This window comes from Gossypium hirsutum, chromosome D06 (assembly GCF_007990345.1).
Source record: "Gossypium hirsutum isolate 1008001.06 chromosome D06, Gossypium_hirsutum_v2.1, whole genome shotgun sequence".
Taxonomy (NCBI): domain Eukaryota; kingdom Viridiplantae; phylum Streptophyta; class Magnoliopsida; order Malvales; family Malvaceae; genus Gossypium; species Gossypium hirsutum.
Genome location: NC_053442.1, coordinates 29572494 through 29589577, shown reverse-complemented (window position 1 = coordinate 29589577; position 17084 = coordinate 29572494). Strand labels below are relative to the sequence as shown.

The 17084-nt window shown below is 31.0% G+C and overlaps 1 protein-coding gene across 2 annotated transcripts; it reads right to left on the bottom strand.

Annotated features, from left to right (window-relative positions):
* Window positions 1-250: 250 nt before the first annotated feature.
* On the bottom strand, window positions 251-15925 carry LOC107889939 (glucose--fructose oxidoreductase). 2 transcript variants are annotated; one of them, XM_016814473.2, is made up of 12 exons: window positions 15399-15925; window positions 15149-15289; window positions 14421-14469; window positions 14019-14036; window positions 12742-12854; window positions 12554-12667; window positions 2371-2421; window positions 1714-1802; window positions 1556-1616; window positions 1400-1477; window positions 1118-1228; window positions 251-549 (listed from the first exon to the last, which is right to left on the bottom strand). In XM_016814473.2, the coding sequence occupies exons 1-12, from the start codon at window positions 15519-15521 to the stop codon at window positions 421-423; spliced, it is 1077 nt and encodes a 358-aa protein (XP_016669962.1). In that variant the 5' UTR covers window positions 15522-15925; the 3' UTR covers window positions 251-420. The 2 variants fall into 2 exon arrangements, with proteins under 2 accessions (XP_016669962.1, XP_016669967.1); XM_016814478.2 differs by having other exon boundaries at window positions 251-546.
* Window positions 15926-17084: the final 1159 nt, after the last annotated feature.

Below are 17084 nucleotides of genomic sequence, written 5' to 3'. Positions count from 1 at the left end.
ACCTAAAGTAGTTTAATCGGCTTTCTACATGGTTGCCCTGGTTAGGTTAGCCACATTATTTCGCAGGGCCCATGTCTCAAGAAGACTGGACCATGGGGATTCCTCTAAAACCTCGTTCATTCCCCACTGGGGACACTCGCAAGCTGTAACGGAACTAAAAGTACAGACCTCTTCAATGCAATGCAGGCGGCCCCCTAGCGGGGAATGATTCACACGTTTAAAACCCTGAACTCACAATGTACAGCAGAGATGGATAAAACATTTGTAAATACCTTTATTCAATGAATGTGTTTGTAGGTTTTGCATAAGATTTTATTCTTTCAAGTTTCCTCTCTAACTTCTTCAATTTTATCATCTCTATTTTCCAAAATGTCTCAACCCAATGCTTACTGAGGAAACTCGTCATGGTCATACGCAATCCTAAAATTTCTTCACATTAACCAAGGTTCCACCCTTGGATCCGGATTCAAGCATTGCCTCCAAAACTGCAACGTCTCTGGCACCTTCCACGAAAGAGCTGCGTGGTTCAGCTTCATAGCCATTTCCCTGCTGCAAAACAGAGGATGAGGGGTATCTCTTAGAAGTGACAATTAGAAACTCATTTGAAGCATTCCAAGTACAAGCGGAAACAAGTTTAGCATTGCTTTTCAACATTCATAATTCTATTCAGTCCAGGAAGCCCCAATATGTCGTCTAGTTGTATAAAAAAGAAAAAGGAAAACAGCACTTAAGTATCTTGTTCAATGACAGGTGAATCTATCCTTTGCTTATAGCCCATGTTCAAACCTTTGCTTCCCCTAGCCCAAAAAAAGTATCAGAACTGTTCTGGGAAAGAGAAATCACAAGAACCATGTAAAGAAATGTGGGAATCTGTATTAAACTGCTGTCAAATTGAATCAACTCATAGGTTCATCCAATGCTAGTATAGGCTATCATCTAATAGAAAAACTTAGTTTTATGAGAATAATGAAACGTTTATAAATAAACACTACTGCCTGGTAAATGACCCAATTGTACTTTCTTGGGACATAGATACTGACCATCCTTTATAGCAACATAAACCAGCCAACAGATGGTGGAATGAATGATGCAACAGCCAAAATATACATTAACCAACCTTCAGGTTTGCTTTCACAATGTCATGTATAAAAATTTTTAATTCTTCGTGCACTCCACAGAATGGATGGAAAGTGCTTTTGCATTGCCCATCTGCACTGTATAGTGAAACCTGAGATGGCATATAATAAGATTTCAAAAGAAGGATGCCATATGTCACACACTAATCAGAAGGAACTTCAAGAGATGATTAAACCTTATATCATAGAAAAACAGAAGTACAGAAGTTTCAGAATCTAATTAATCATAATTACAATAAAATGAAGTTAGTTTCCATTTTTACCAAGTAACCATGCTTTCCATCTACTTTTCCACGCTCAACTTGTACGGTTCCTTTTGACCCAACAACTCGCCAAATTATCTAAAACAATAAAAGAAATGAGCAAAACATAACAAATGCAAGCAAAAACGTTTAAAAGAGTATCACTTCAGCAGATACCTTAGGTGAACTAGAGGATACAACCATCACAAAGACTCCAGAGCATCCATTCTCCAGCTTACTGAGGAAAGCAATGGTATAATTTCCAAGTCTTAAGCCTTTCAGTTCTAAGATAAAATTCTATATAGAAAATCAACTTTTATTCTTAAATAACTTACAAATTAGAAGAAATAATGTCTGGCGGAGGTAAAGTTCTATCTATATGAGAGGTTATGGCCGAAACTGAGGTCACCTCACAACCAACTATCTGCTTGCAAGAACAGGAAACTCATCCCACGTTTCTTGATGACTAAATAAAAAAGAACTTTATAGAATAATAATGTCAAAGCTTAACTTCAATGGTGCCTTTTCCTACTATTCTATTTCTTCTTATCTATGTTGGATTGGGCAAGGAAACCAGGTGGAGGAATTGAAAGAGTTGAGGGGTTGATTTCTTCTGATATGTTAGTGTTCGTGCTCTTGAGTGTAGAGCTAATTGAAAAATCTGGTTTTGTGTCTTAAAATTGTCAAGCCAACCATAAAATGTCGGACGACAAATCTGGTGAGTTAAATGTAATCTGAAAAACAGAAATTGAAGCTAATAATCCAGCTGGCCTTCAACATTAATTTATCGGACCATATAGAGATCTCGCCACAATGTTCACAATTTTCATACAAAATAGCAGCTGTAGCTTTACGTAGAAAGGAATAATCCTTGTCAGAAACACGGACCTTCTCTCTAAACTTTCCTTCAGAGTGGACCCTAGAGAGGATGTGACATCTAGATAGCATCCTAACAGTAATCTAGCCACTGTGATAATGAAATAGAGACGTACCATCCTCAAGCCAGCAATAAAATGCACTCCCATATCCAAGATAAAACCTCCCTGTCAAAAATAAAGATTTGCTAGTCAAGCTAAAAGGTAAAGGTGTAGATAAAGTTAACAAGTCTGACACATTCAGATTCTTTATAGCTCTGTCTCTTTATTTTATTTGAGGTGCTCATGTCTAATCCATATTCAGAAACGGATATACGGATATAACCCTCCAAAGCTTCTCTAAAGAAAAAAAACTATTAAAAAATCAAACATACTCTTGTTAGATGCATCTGTGTCCGACACTAAACCCATAGATTCTTATTGAAAAGAGCAGCAGCATTTATCTTTAAACGAATAAATACTAAGAATATATAAGTTCATGAAAAGTGAGAAATAGAAACACTGAGCTTCGATTGATGAGGTTAATTATGTACATGTGATAGTTTTTTATCTTTAAAACACATTATGCAATGAAATATTAGAAAACATTTTATATTTATTATAACAAAACCCAATAAAAGCTTCTTAGATATGATGCAAAGGAATTTCTTTGTTTGAAACATATCAATTATCTTTAAGAAGCCCACAAGCAAGGGCAAGTTCGTGTTGGGACTAAAATCCTGAACTTATGCTAACTGACCTCCAAAGAGAGCTGGTGAACCATTTGGGCTAAGCCCCAAGTTCATGCAAGTACTCGTTTTGCACCAGGTGCTCTAAAACAATGTAAGTGTCCTAGTATATAGAAGTGTAGAATTCCAAAATTTATCCCCACACTTAGGGATTAGTTTCTCTACTTTGAATAAAGAGATTAGGTGGGTTTTTCCCTAGAATCTCTCTTGTTTTATTTTTCTTTTATTTCAGGATTTAATTTGAGGGATTTGATTAGTACTGGAATTAAGGAGTAAGCAATGGCAAACATGTTGTCGTGTTTCTCCTATAAATTCTAGCAACTTCATGTTTATGAAATAAGAAAAACTAACAAAGTTTTCCACTCTAAATGATTCATCTCTCAATTGTTTTCATCTTTGAAATCCAACATGGTAATAGAGCTTGAAAACTTCTTCTATGACAAAACACAACCTAGCCTTTGGAATGGCTACTGAACATGCTCTATTGCTCAAATAGGTAATTTCCCTATGGCTTCCAGCGCCCAAGTGCAGAAAAACGGCTCTAAAAAATGCTTTTCTCAACAATGACTAGGGAAAAGTGTATATGGAAATACCACCAAGCTTTCAGACATGAGCTAAAGAAAACAAGGTCTATTAACTTCGAAAGTCTCTATGGTCTCAAGCATCTCCTAAACATGGTTTGACAAGTTTACAAAGGTAATCAAGAATTATGAGTATAACTAAGGTCAAGCTGATCATACCCTATTCACAAAATTCTCTCCTAATGCGAAAGTTGCTATTCTCATTGTTTATGTTACGGTATTATACTGAAGAAATAGGCTACTTGAAAGTACTTGCTATGGAGTTTGAGATCAAAGACCTAGGACCATATTCCCTAGATATAGAGCATGGATTTAAATTGCGGTTGCGGACATAACGGATGCTATTGCAGGTATCGCGGTCGTGAATTTTTTTTAAATTCGCATTGTAAAACATAATAATTATAATAAGTTACTTTTGATGATTTTTAGAGTGTTTTCTAACACTTATAAACTTTTATTAATATGATATGAGAACACAATTTTTATAATCATTAAATATTCTTACATTTATTTACGAATTTTCTAAGAATGTTATATTAACTAATAACAAAGTAAAAAAAAAGAAAATATTAAACATTTATCATATTTAATAAGTTTGAAAGATTTTATAGATAAAATAATTGAAAATTCATATCTGAGAGATATCTTCAATATTTCTTAACAGCTTTGAAGATGGTGAAGATATAAACATTCTATACTGCAAAAGGAATTAATAAATGTATAGATTCTCATTAATTATTCCTATTTTCTACCACTTATTCTCACTCTACTTTTATATATAATTTAACATGCTTCGATTCTAAATTATCTTTTTATAAAATATACTCCATTCATTTATCTAAAAATATATTTTAAATGTTTTAATATCATCAAAATTAATAACATTAACAAAAGTTTTCTTTAAAAAAAAACATACCTTACAAATAATGGTAGTGGTACGGTTTAGTTTTCACCAATTAGTGGAATGACGAGGAAGATCATATCCTTCACCTTCACTTTGAAAGCGTTCTTGACTTGATTCTCTTAGCCTTTGTCCAAAAATATATTCAAAAAAAGTAATATTTTCACATTGGTTTTTATATAATTGATATGGAGGATACATGAGAGGTGAAGGTGGGTGATACATTGGTGGTGGAGGATGCATTTGAGGCTGGTATGGCACACCATAATTAGGAAATGGTGGATAATAACCATATGGTTGTGAATAACCATGTGAAGGTTGTTTTGGTGGATAAAAATCTTGAGTGCTAGTAGATGAATCAATATACTCAAGGTTACTAGAATTCGATCTCCTACCAGATAAAGAGCCTATAGAAGTATGCTTCTTGCCTTTTTCTTTTGATGGAGCTCTAGGTTCACTTCTATCTCTCATAAGTTCAGGAAACATATTTCCATCAAACTCTAATCTATCACGGAAATGTCCACTAGTGGTACCAACCCCATATTCTCTTCTATACTGACTAGAAGACCTAATTTCACCTCTACCACCACTGTATCCATCATCCTCATGAATTGGACTTAAACCACCACCATCGGGTCCATCGCCACTCTAACTTGGCGTTGAACTAGAACTTGAATAAGAATTTTGTTGTTGAAATTGATCAACATCTATTTCATCATCATAGGTATCCACAGGCAACACACCGACATTTTCACCATCTAACAATGGATTCTCTTTTTCATGAAGCCATTCTGATAGTGGATCAACATCTTCAAAGATATGATCAAGACTGATAGGATTAAAGCTAGCATTTTTATCATCCGTGCTTATTCTTTTTTGATGCCTTATCTGAAGCCTCATATTATAATAGGTAAATAGTTTCTCAAGCTTTTTATACTTTAACCTATTTCTTGTCTTGGTGTGAATATAACTAAATGTGCTCCAATTTCGTTCGCAATTTGATGCTGAAATTGTTTGACTAAGCACTTTAATTGCTAATTTTTGTAATTCAAGAACACATGTGCCGTATATTATCCACCACTCAGCTGCATAATATTATTTAAATTTCAAAATAACTTCAAAATGTACAATATAAATAAAATAAAATAATTTAATTAACTGTTTACCCGGATTCATTTGCTGGAGCTCTTTGTGCTTGTGAAGTACCGAATGTTTCATGTTAATCTCTAAATAGTAACAACTGCATAAATAAAAGATAGAGTAAAAATAAATAAAAAATAATTTTATTTCAAATTATGTAACAAAATTACAAATAATAGTACTTGAATCTAACCTGATTAACCATTCTGACTTGAGTATCAAGAGAAGGTTCGAATCTTTCAATTATTGATCGTGTAATGTTTTTATTAGTACATTCTCAGAATGTTCCACCCCAAATTTAAATTGAGGATTGAGAAAATAACCTAAGTATAATTTATAAGAATATCATCAAATAATAATAATCTAAAGCTTAAAATAATAAAATATAAAAATAGTTCTTAATTATATGAAACATTTTATCTTACCAGCTGAATGCAAGTCGGAATGCATAAAATTTCATCTATTGTCAATAATCTTTTCGTACTCGGTGAAATATCGACAATCTTGTTGAGTTGCTCGCTTAGCTTTATCAACAACCTCATAAATAAAGCCCATTGTTGGTTTTTCATCGCTATCCACAAGTCTCAATGCTTTTACTAAGGGCTCGTAAACTTTTATAAGGTTATTTGCTTTTTTCCAAAGAATCAAAATGGGGACAACAAAAGTCAGGGCTTGCTTATGAAAGCAAAAGTCAGGGCTTGCTTATGAAGCCAAAAAAATTGTTTTGGGAAAAAATTTTTAGAAAAAAGCAAATAACCTCATAAAATTTTACGATCCCTTAGTAAAAGCATTGAGACTTGTGGATAGCGATGAAAACCAGCAATGGACTTTATTTATAAGGTTATTGATAGAGCTAAGCGAGCAACTCAGCAAGATTGTCGATATTTCACCGAGTACGAAAAGATTATTGATAATAGATGAAATTTTATACATTCCGACCTGCATTCAACTGGTAAGATAAAATATTTCATATAATTAAGAGCTATTTTTATATTTTATTATTTTAAGCTTTAGATTATTATTTGATGATATTCTTATAAATTATATTTAGATTATTTTCTCAATCCTCAATTTAAATTTGGGTGGAACATTCTGAGAATGTACTAATAGAAACATTAGAAGGTACACGATCAGTAATTGAAAGATTCAAACCTTCTCTTGATACTCAAGTCAGAATGGTTAATCAAATTAGATTCAAGTACTATTATTTGTAACTTTGTTACATAATTTGAAATAAAATTATTTTTTTATTTATTTTACTCTATCTTTTATATATGCAGTTGTTACTATTTAGAGATAAACATGAGACATTCGGTACTCCACAAGTACAAAGAGCTTGGAAACAAATGAATCCGGGTGAACAGTTAATTAAATTATTTTATTTTATTTATATTATTTATATATATTGTACATTTTGAAGTTATTTTAAAATTTAAATAATATTATGCAACTGAGTGGTGGATAATATACAATACATGTGTTCCCGAATTACAAAAATTAACAATTAAAGTGCTTAATCAAACAACTTCAGCATCAAATTGCGAACGAAATTGGAGTACATTTAGTTATATTCACACCAAGGCAAGAAATAGGTTAAAGTATAAAAAGCTTGAGAAACTAGTGTTTACATATTATAATATGAGACTTCAGATAAAACATCAAAAAAGAATGAGCACTGATGATATAAACGCTAGTTTTAATCCTATCAGTCTTGATCATATCTTTAAAGATGTTGATCCATTATCAGAATGGCTTCATGAGAAAGAAAATCCATTGCTAGATGGTGAAAATGCCGGTGTGTTGCCTGTGGATACCTCTGATGATGAAATAGATGTTGATCAATCTCAACAACAAAATTTTTCTCATTCAAGTTCTAGTTCAACGCCAAGTCAGAGTAGCGGTGGACCCGATGGTGGTGGTTTAAGTCCAATTCATAAGGATGCTGGATATAGTGGTAACAGAGGTGAAATTAGGTCTTCTAGTCAGTATAGAGGAGAATATGAGGTTGGTACCACTAGTGGACATTTCCGTGATAGATCAGAGTTTGATGGAAATATGTTTCCTGAACCTAGGAGAGATAGAAGTGAACCTAGAGCTCCATCAAAAGGAAAAGGCAAAAAGCATACTTTTATAAGCTCTTCATCTGGTAGGAGATCGAGTTCTAGTAACCTTGGGTATAGTGATTCATCTACTAGCACTCAAAGTTTTTATCCACCAGAACAACCTTCATATTTTCAACCTTCACATGGTTATCCACAACTATATGGTTATTATCCACAATTTCCTAATTATGGTGTGCCATACCAGCCTCAAATGCATCCTCTACCACCAATGTATCACCCACCTCCACCTCTCATGTATCCTCCATATCAATTATATCAAAACCAAGGTGAAAATGTTACTTTTTTTGGATATATTTTTAGACAAAGGCCAAGAGAATCAAGTTAAGAACACTCTCAAAGTGAAAGTGAAGGATCTGATCTTCCTCGTCATTCCACTAATTGGTGAAAACTAAATCGTACCACTACCATTATTTGTAAGGTATGTTTTTTTTAAAGAAAACTTTTGTTAATGTTCTTAATTTTGATGATATTAAAACATTTAAAATATATCTTTAAATAAATGAATGGAGTATATTTTATGAAAAGATAATTAAGAATCGAAACATGTTAAACTATATATGAAAGTAGAATGAGGGGGAAAATAAGTGGTAGGAAATATGAGTAATTAATGAGAATCTATACATTTATCTATTCCTTTTTTTCCTTTTGTAGCATAGAATGTTTATATCTTCACCATCTTCAAAGCTGTCAAAAGATATTGAAGACATCTCTCAGGTATGAATTTTTAATTATTTTATGTTTTATCTATAAAAACTTTCAAATTTATTAAATATGATAAATGTCTAATATTTTTTTTTTACTTTGTTATTAGTTAATATAACATTATTAGAAAATTCAGAAATAAATGTAAGAATAATTAATGATTATAAAAGTTGTGTTCTCATATCATATTAATAAAAGTTCATAAGTGTTAGAAAACACTCTAAAAATCATTAAAAGTAGCTTTTTATAATTATAATTATAATTATTATATTTTACAATAAGTTGTGTGAATTTTAAAAAAATTCACGACCGCGATACATGCAGTGACCGCAATTGCATCCGTTATGTCTGTAACCGCGATAAACGCAACGCAACCGAAAATGCGACCGCGATTTAAATCCCTGGACCCACTAGTGTGCAGGGAAGATATAAACAATTTGTTAGAAAGCTTATTTACCTGTCCCAAACAAGGCCGAACATAAGCTTTCCTATTAGTGTTGTAAGTCAATTTATGAACAAACAAAATGAAGACCATCTTGAAGCAGTTTATTGGATTCTTAGACACTTGAAAATGACTTTTGGTAAAGGAATATTCTTTTAGAAAGGAACAACTAAGGGGGTTGAAGTATACTCAGATGTTGATTGCACAATATCCCTTACAAATCAAAGATCAAGACCGGCTATTGCCCCTTTGTATGGGTAAACTTGGTAACTTAGCATGGCAAGAAACAGTCCATAGTCTCTAGGAGTAGTGTCGAGGCAAAGTACAAAGCTTTAGCTCAAAGTATATGTGAAAGATTATGGTTGTAAAGGTTACTTGAAGAGATAAAAGGATCTCAACAAGAGAGGCGATGAAGGTGGTTTGTAATAATTTGGCAAAAATAAGTATTTCTAAAAATCTTGCTCATCATGATAGAACCAGACATGTTGAACTAGATCGCCATTTTATCAAAAAAAAGGTTGAAGCTGGAATATTGAACCTAATTTACACACCTACTAACCACCAAATGGCAGATGTTAAAACAAAAGCTCTTTCAATAATAAAGTTTGGGGAATTGAATTCCACTATGAGAATGATCAACATCTAACCTCTAGCTTAAGGGAGAGTTTAGAATTCCAAAATTAATCCCAACATAGGGATTAGTTTCTCTAGTTTCCTTGTTTGAATAAAGAGATAGGAAGGTTTTTCCTAGAATGCCTCTTGTTTTATTTTTCTTTTATTTCAAGATTTAATTTGATTGTATCTTAATCTGAGGGATTTGAATACTACTAGAATTAAGGAGTAATTAATGGCGAACATGCCATTTTTCTCATATAAATTCTAGCAGCTTCATGCTTATGAAATAAGAAAAAGAACATATTTTTCCCCTCTGGAATTACTCATCTCTCAAGCTCTTAAATTCTATAATTTATTCATCTGTAAGGGTAAGCGAAATTACCACAGATTTATTTAATTTTTCACACATGTATAGGGAACACCAACATGTACTTTTTACACCGTTAGCAAAAGCATGCTCTTTAAGGGTTTTTATGCAACTTTCTACCTTTTACTATAAATGTCAGACTATTTAAGAGTGCAGGAGACACATTTTACACACCCCTGTTAGAGTTATTGTTATGGAAGCCTTTGTGGGCAAGACAGGAAGTCAAAAGTGTCAAAGAAGGAAAGAAGATAAATAACTTATTTTACAAATATTCCTAATTAGAATAATTTATTTAGGAAGTACTTTATTGCAATTAAAAGAACTTAATTTTAGTTACCCTAATTATAGGTTCTTATTCTACAAGTTAATTTTAGTTTCTTAGTCTACAAGAATAAAACCCTATGTAACCTCTATTAAAGGGGAAAATTCTTAGTAATAAAATAAGATGGAAATTATTCTAATGTATAGATGTTTATGACTCCTTCAAACAAGTCTAAGTTTAGGAGCTCCCTTTGATAAATTCCATATATTATTCATCATAGGTTACTCCCATGGTAGAAATCCCAACAAGGGGAAGGCTCCTTCAATCGAAGCAAACTTTCCCGTGAGTCACTCAATGACTCAATCCATAACCCGTGACCTTAACAATTATTAAGCGAAAAAGAATTCAAGCATACACGTAAAGGCAATATAGCTTATTAATATCCCTTTTTTAAGATGACACTTGAATTTTGAGATTCATGGAGCATATATTACCAAATCCAATTGAGTAAAATACTTTGATTTATGTTATTTTGAGAATTCACTTTTAACTTAGTGTACCCCTGTTAAACACATGTAAAGACCGCAAAAAGACACGAGTGCTTAGCTATGATCCCCTTAGAAAGATACGTTAAAAACGTACGAGAAAAGCAAAAGTGCGAAAGCAAAGTAGTAGTGGATGTACCATTTTTGTTCCGGTACTAATACATACAAATACTGGTGTGTTTCAATATACCATTTCGGGTTTATCAATATTTTTCAAATATTTTTAATATATATTATATGTACATGTAAATATATCACAATTACATAGTACATACATATAAATATATTTATATAAAAATATTAATTTTCAAATTATTAGTTATGTTCAATAACTTAATTAAATGATTATATTTGTATATAAATATAATTACAAAAATAATAAAAATAGTTAAGATAAAAATATTAAAAATTAGTTTAAAATATTAAAATATTTTCCTAACTAGTATGGGTCGATACACACCAGCACAGACCAAAAACACACCGGTATGACCGGTACTGACCAAAATTTACACTAGAGCAAAAACTAAGGCTCCGTTTGTTTCACTGAAAATGGTTTACGGAAAATGATTTCTGAAAAATGACTTACTTTTTTGGAAAAATTAATATTTTCTTGTGTTTTGATGAATCTGTGTAAAATATTTTCTTCTGTTTGGCAGGTTCCATAAAAATATTTCATAAAAGTCGTTTTCAATTAAATAAACATACATTTGAGATTTTTTTAATATTTTCATTGTTTAATTGAGTTTATTTTATATTTATAATTTTATATTTTACATTGTTTTTACATATATTAAAAATATTTTATTAAATTTAGATTCAATGCAATGTCATGTTTTAGTTACATGACTACCAAGTGAGTATTTTTTTATTTAAAAATGTGACATTAACAAAATTGACAAAAAAAATTAGCAATGTCAACAATTAGACTTGATTTTCAAATCTGGAAACTAGAGGGACTAAATTCTTGAAAATAAAAGTACAGAGACTAAATTACAAATTTGTGAAGAGTACATAAACTTATGACATATTTTAACATTTATACTACAAAACATTTATTATTAATATATTTATAATTGTAATAAATATTTATTATTAAAATATTAATATTGATATTTTCAATATGTGAATAATATTATTTAAAATTATTATTTTTAAAATTTACTATTCAAATAAAATTGAAATATCAAATAATTTATTAAAATAATAAATTATATTAAATAATTTATTATATGACTAAATATAAATAATTAAATATGTATATTTAATAATATTAAAAAATATTATATTTCATATTATATTTTAATAATTTTAAATATTTTTAAAAATAAAAATAAAATTTATTATTAATATAATAATATTAAACTTGATTTAAGCTAATTTTTATATAAAAATAAAATTATTTATGGAGGAGCTCTTTTCCGGAAAATGATTACGCTTTTCAAAAAGGTAAGTCATTCTACAAGAAAAAAAAGCTTATTTTACGTTGACTTGTAAGTCATTTTCTGTTGACCAAGCTATTTTCTATGAAACAAACACAGGAAAATGCAAAAAATATTTTCCGTAAAATCTTTTACATGTAAACAAACGGACCCTAAAATTTGTTGTTCTAGTTACTACCGAAACAGGACGTTCTGTTTGATATTGACAGTACCAATACAAAAATTGACTTCCTTGCGTGAAAGTCTAGCATCTATATTCTACTTGGCATCATGTATTCTTACCTTAACAAGGACTGGTTGATGAGTAAGATTTATTAATATCTCATTGGCTGAAGTATATTGTATATGCATTGAAAATAGTTACCACCAGTGTTGTAGAAGGTATACTTCGACATAACAGTTTGTGCACCAAGAAAAGAAACTTATATCATCAGATATTAGTGTGAAAGACATACCTCAAAATTTCGCCTCCAAGAGCTAGAAAAATAAGGGTTTGAACTGTTCATTGACCCTTCAATAATAACTTGGACATTCATCATATCCCCAACACCAGCCACTAGTTTCTTGCTCTGAGAAAGATAAATCAATAAGAAACTAGGTAATAGTACGGATTGAATAGTACAGGGAATATGAAAAAACAAACCTCTACAAAAGCAGGTTCAAATCGATAGTTCTCAGCTACAGCCCAAATTGGTTGACCAGGGTTGGTACTAACGGATTTGTAACTAGCCAGTGCAGTTTCTATCTCGGGTATACCTAAAAAATAAAAACATCCCACTTTCTTATTCATCCAGTTTTCTTTAAAACAATTTTTTCAAACGAAGATAAGGGCAGTTGTTGGAGGAAGATGGAGAAAATTAATTTTAAATGCTCAAAACTTGCAAAAAGTGATTTATCAATAAAATTTAATTAATGCCAAAAAGAATGAATGCTGATTTGAGATCCCTTTTTCATTGTTATGCAAATAAGATAAGTAAGCTTGCAAGAAATCTTCAAGTTCACAAAAAAAGGGAAAAAATGAAATACTATATATTAAGTTAAAACTCAGTAGTCCAGAACGGATAGAAATCAGTGCATATAGACAAAAGAAATGGATTACCTTCAAAGAATTTGTTTTAATAGGGATAATATATAGAAGATTTTTGGAAATATTTTAAAGGCAACAGCAATGATTTCTTGACAACATTCAGGGATTAAACCAAAAGGTACGTTCTTATGATTGAGATAAAACTCAATAATCAGGATCTATTTAGCCGACTGTTAATGCTTCAAAACCAGCCAAGATTTATTTTGTACTCAATCCGTGCCTAGCCATCCATTGAAGTGGATGCTTTTAAGCCTAAGCTGACTATCTTCAATAAGCATGCAGTAATATTTAGAAATAATTACTCTTCACAATGACTTTCTGAATATTAATATTTTTACCCAAACGGTGTAAACGATAAAAGAAAACAAAAGATTAAATTTGGTTTATGCACATCTACTTAGTTCAAAAAATCATATTTAAAACAATTACTTCAAATGCTGAAGACATGTCACTTTGGAATCTTGAAAATTTTGTTCTTAAAGCATCAAAGAGAAAAAAATTGTTTCAGGAGGCAAAATGTTTTGCCTCTCTCAAAAGTGAAGTTTGCAAACAAAAAAGCTTATGGTAAGATTTGTCTTCACAATGAGGCAAATTGCTTTTTGTCTTCATTATCAGAAAATAATAAACTTGAAGTTGAGAGAAGTGTCATCCTTGAGACTTATGGTAAGATGTGTCCTACTTCTGATCCTCATTTCCAACTTCTAGCATATTTTGCTTCTGTAAATTCTTCTTTATTTCATGTTCAAGTATGTTCATATGTTAGATCTGTAATAAGATTTATGTTCTAAAATTAGAAACTATATAAAAATTAACTGAAAAAGTATGGAACTTACTAGTTGCTGCAGGTTTCTCTAGAGATCCCCAAGTTAACCAGGTAAAACATATGGCACACCCAAAACAAAAAGAAAATTAGTAAATTGCACATGGAAGAATAAAATAATAAGACTACTATTCCAATCCCATAATGCAAAATATGCTTATCTAGCCATGATGTATTACAACAAGTCATAGATGCATCATCTATCTTCCTTTCCATTCAAGAAAAATGAAAAAAAAAGGGGGACGAGGTAGTGAAATTTGTTGGATTTCTGTTCTTTGAAAGGAAAATGGTAGTCAAATTCAAGAGATTCTATACAAAATAAATCCAAACTGGGAAAAAAGTTTGAGAGCCTCATTAAAGGGATAACGAACTAACTCACTTGCCCTAATAGTTAGAGCATACCAATGTATCTCACCTTGAATGACATGCTTTCCTGCTTTTAGCAACTTTAGGGAGATATCTACCTGCATGGTTTAATTCATATGTAAGCAAATAACCAACAACAATAGACTAATGTTAGGAATATTAGTACCTTATAAAATTATCTCCCATTAGGAGTTGGAATCAAACCCTGGTCTCTTCCCTATTAATTTTCTAAGCCATCCTCTATATTGTAAAAATACAAGTTTCACATGAAAATTTACTTTAGACAGAGACAGACATATGTAAGGAGTTATACTACTGACTAAAATTTTAGATCAAAATGCAGATAAAGAATGAAGGTAGAAAAACAATTATAGAACTTGAAAATAATGACTAGAAATTATGAACATTCAAAGTTTAGGCTAGAAGTTATGTTTTCATGATTTGATGTGATTTGTTATCTACCAAAGTACCAAAACCACAAGAACACTCACCTTAGGATGATTTTTTTAGTCATTTTACAGATTCATTAAGGGTACTTATGAAAGCAATACCAAAGAAATATTTTCATATTTTATGAAAGAACTGCTCATACATCGCTACATTTCAGGAAGATATTTTTTAAAGAAAGAAATCAAAGCCAGTTCCCTCAAGGCATTGATTAGCAAGATCCACATCTAAATTCTACCATAACAGATGGTTGATCTCTATGTTTTCTTTTCTTTTTTCTTTTTATTGTTACTTAGATGACTCGTATTAAGAAATGGGAAAATAAAGAACCTGAACTTGACCAGCCAAAACGACAGCAGTACCAATAAGAGAAGAATCCTGCATGATGTCGTTTAGACCTTGGTCTCCCCATTTACATTCCACTCCAGGAAAATGCTGTTTGGCTATCTCAACAGCTCTTCTCGAAGATTCCTTCTCGGTATGAACCACAACATCGTTACCATTTCAATATACAGCAAAAAGAATACAAATATATATACATTTTCAAAATATTGAGTAAGAAGAAAGGGGAAAAAGAAACCTCTGAACGGCTCCAGATATATTTGAGGCAGAAGAGATGTGAGATCTCGGCGAGTCTCGGGATGTATTGAGTTTTTACAAATATTCCAGCCCCCAGAACCGCGATTTGTGGAAGGGTAGCCATTTTTGAAGGATCTTACTTTTTTAGCAAAAATTTAGATAGATCGATCTTTTACGATTTTGTTATGTGGGGGTTTGGAGTTTGAAGTTTGAAGTCGACTGCAACTGCAATGTGGTCAGAGGAAAAGAATGCGTTTGGAAGTTGAGAGGGACGCAGAAATTCTAACACGAGCTACCAAAAACGAGCCTTCGGTGGTATCACAAATATAATAACAGTTAGATTATCCCATAGAAAATCTGAACCACTAGAAAAAAAAAAGGAAGAAAATTTTGAGCAAAATCCGGTATTTGCCGGTTCTAACTTCTAAGTAAAGAAAAAAAAAAGGAGGCTTTTTGTTCTTTCTTGTTTTTATTCGGGAAAGAAAGAGAAGCTTTCCGTTTCTATTCCACAACAAAAGTTTTCCCCTAGCTTATGTGAATTAAGATTGCATTTGGGTTTTGTTTTTCGTACCCTTTCCTTACGGATGTTTAAAATTAAATTAATTGATTGAATTGATTTAATTTAGTTAATTAATGGTTAATCGATCTAGTTCGGTCAGAGATCGATTAAGGATTCTTTGAAATTTCGATTAACAGATAATTAACTGAATTAATCGAACTTAATAAATAACATTATATATTATATGTATTAAACTATTACTAATTCGGTCAAATGAATATTGCCATTTTTTTTTTATATGTTTTATACCTTTTTAACCAAAAATAAAAAATAAAACATATATATTTCGGTTAATTTGGTCCAAATTAACCGAAATATTTCAGTTCAGTTAATTTTTTTGAAAAGTTTTTGGTTCGGTTAACAATTAAAGGATTAAAAAGTTTGGTCAATTTGATTAATACTAGTTCGGTTTGATTAATTGTTTGAACACCCCTACCCTCTTCTTCCTCTTCTTTAACAAAATCTAGGATTACATTCGATGGCGCAAAATTCTTCTTCACGACAAGTGTGAAGTTAAGAGCTAGGTTCTTGAAACTTGACCGAAAATCCTTTCAAAAAAACTTGTGATTTATAATTTAGTGAGTTCTAGGATTTGTAAAATAGGGGTTTTCTTGATTAAGTGATGGAATTAGTTTGCTACGAGGTCTAACTACTCGTGCAAAAGCCAAGCCAAGATAAACTTGGTCATACAAGACATTATGTGATGAGGACTTTAGCACCTTCAAGGAAGTGAAATTGAGGTTAAGGGTCTGTTTGTCTGATTGAAAATGTTTCCAAAAAATAATTTCTGGAAAATAACTTATTTTTCTTGAAAAGTTAATATTTTATAGTGTTTGGATAAATTTGTACAAAATATTTTTTGTTGTTTAGTAGATTTCTTGAAAATATTTCATAAAAGCTGTTTTAAATGAAACAAAAATACATTTGAGAATTTATTATCTTTTCATTGTTTAATTGAATTTATTTTATATTTATTAAATTTATATTTACATTGTTTTTACATATATTGTAATGATTTATTTATAAATAAATACATCAAATTAAATATATAATAGTACTTATTTATTAACCTAGAATATTAATAGTCATAAATTGAAAACAACCAAAGTGGATAGATGATTCTTAATT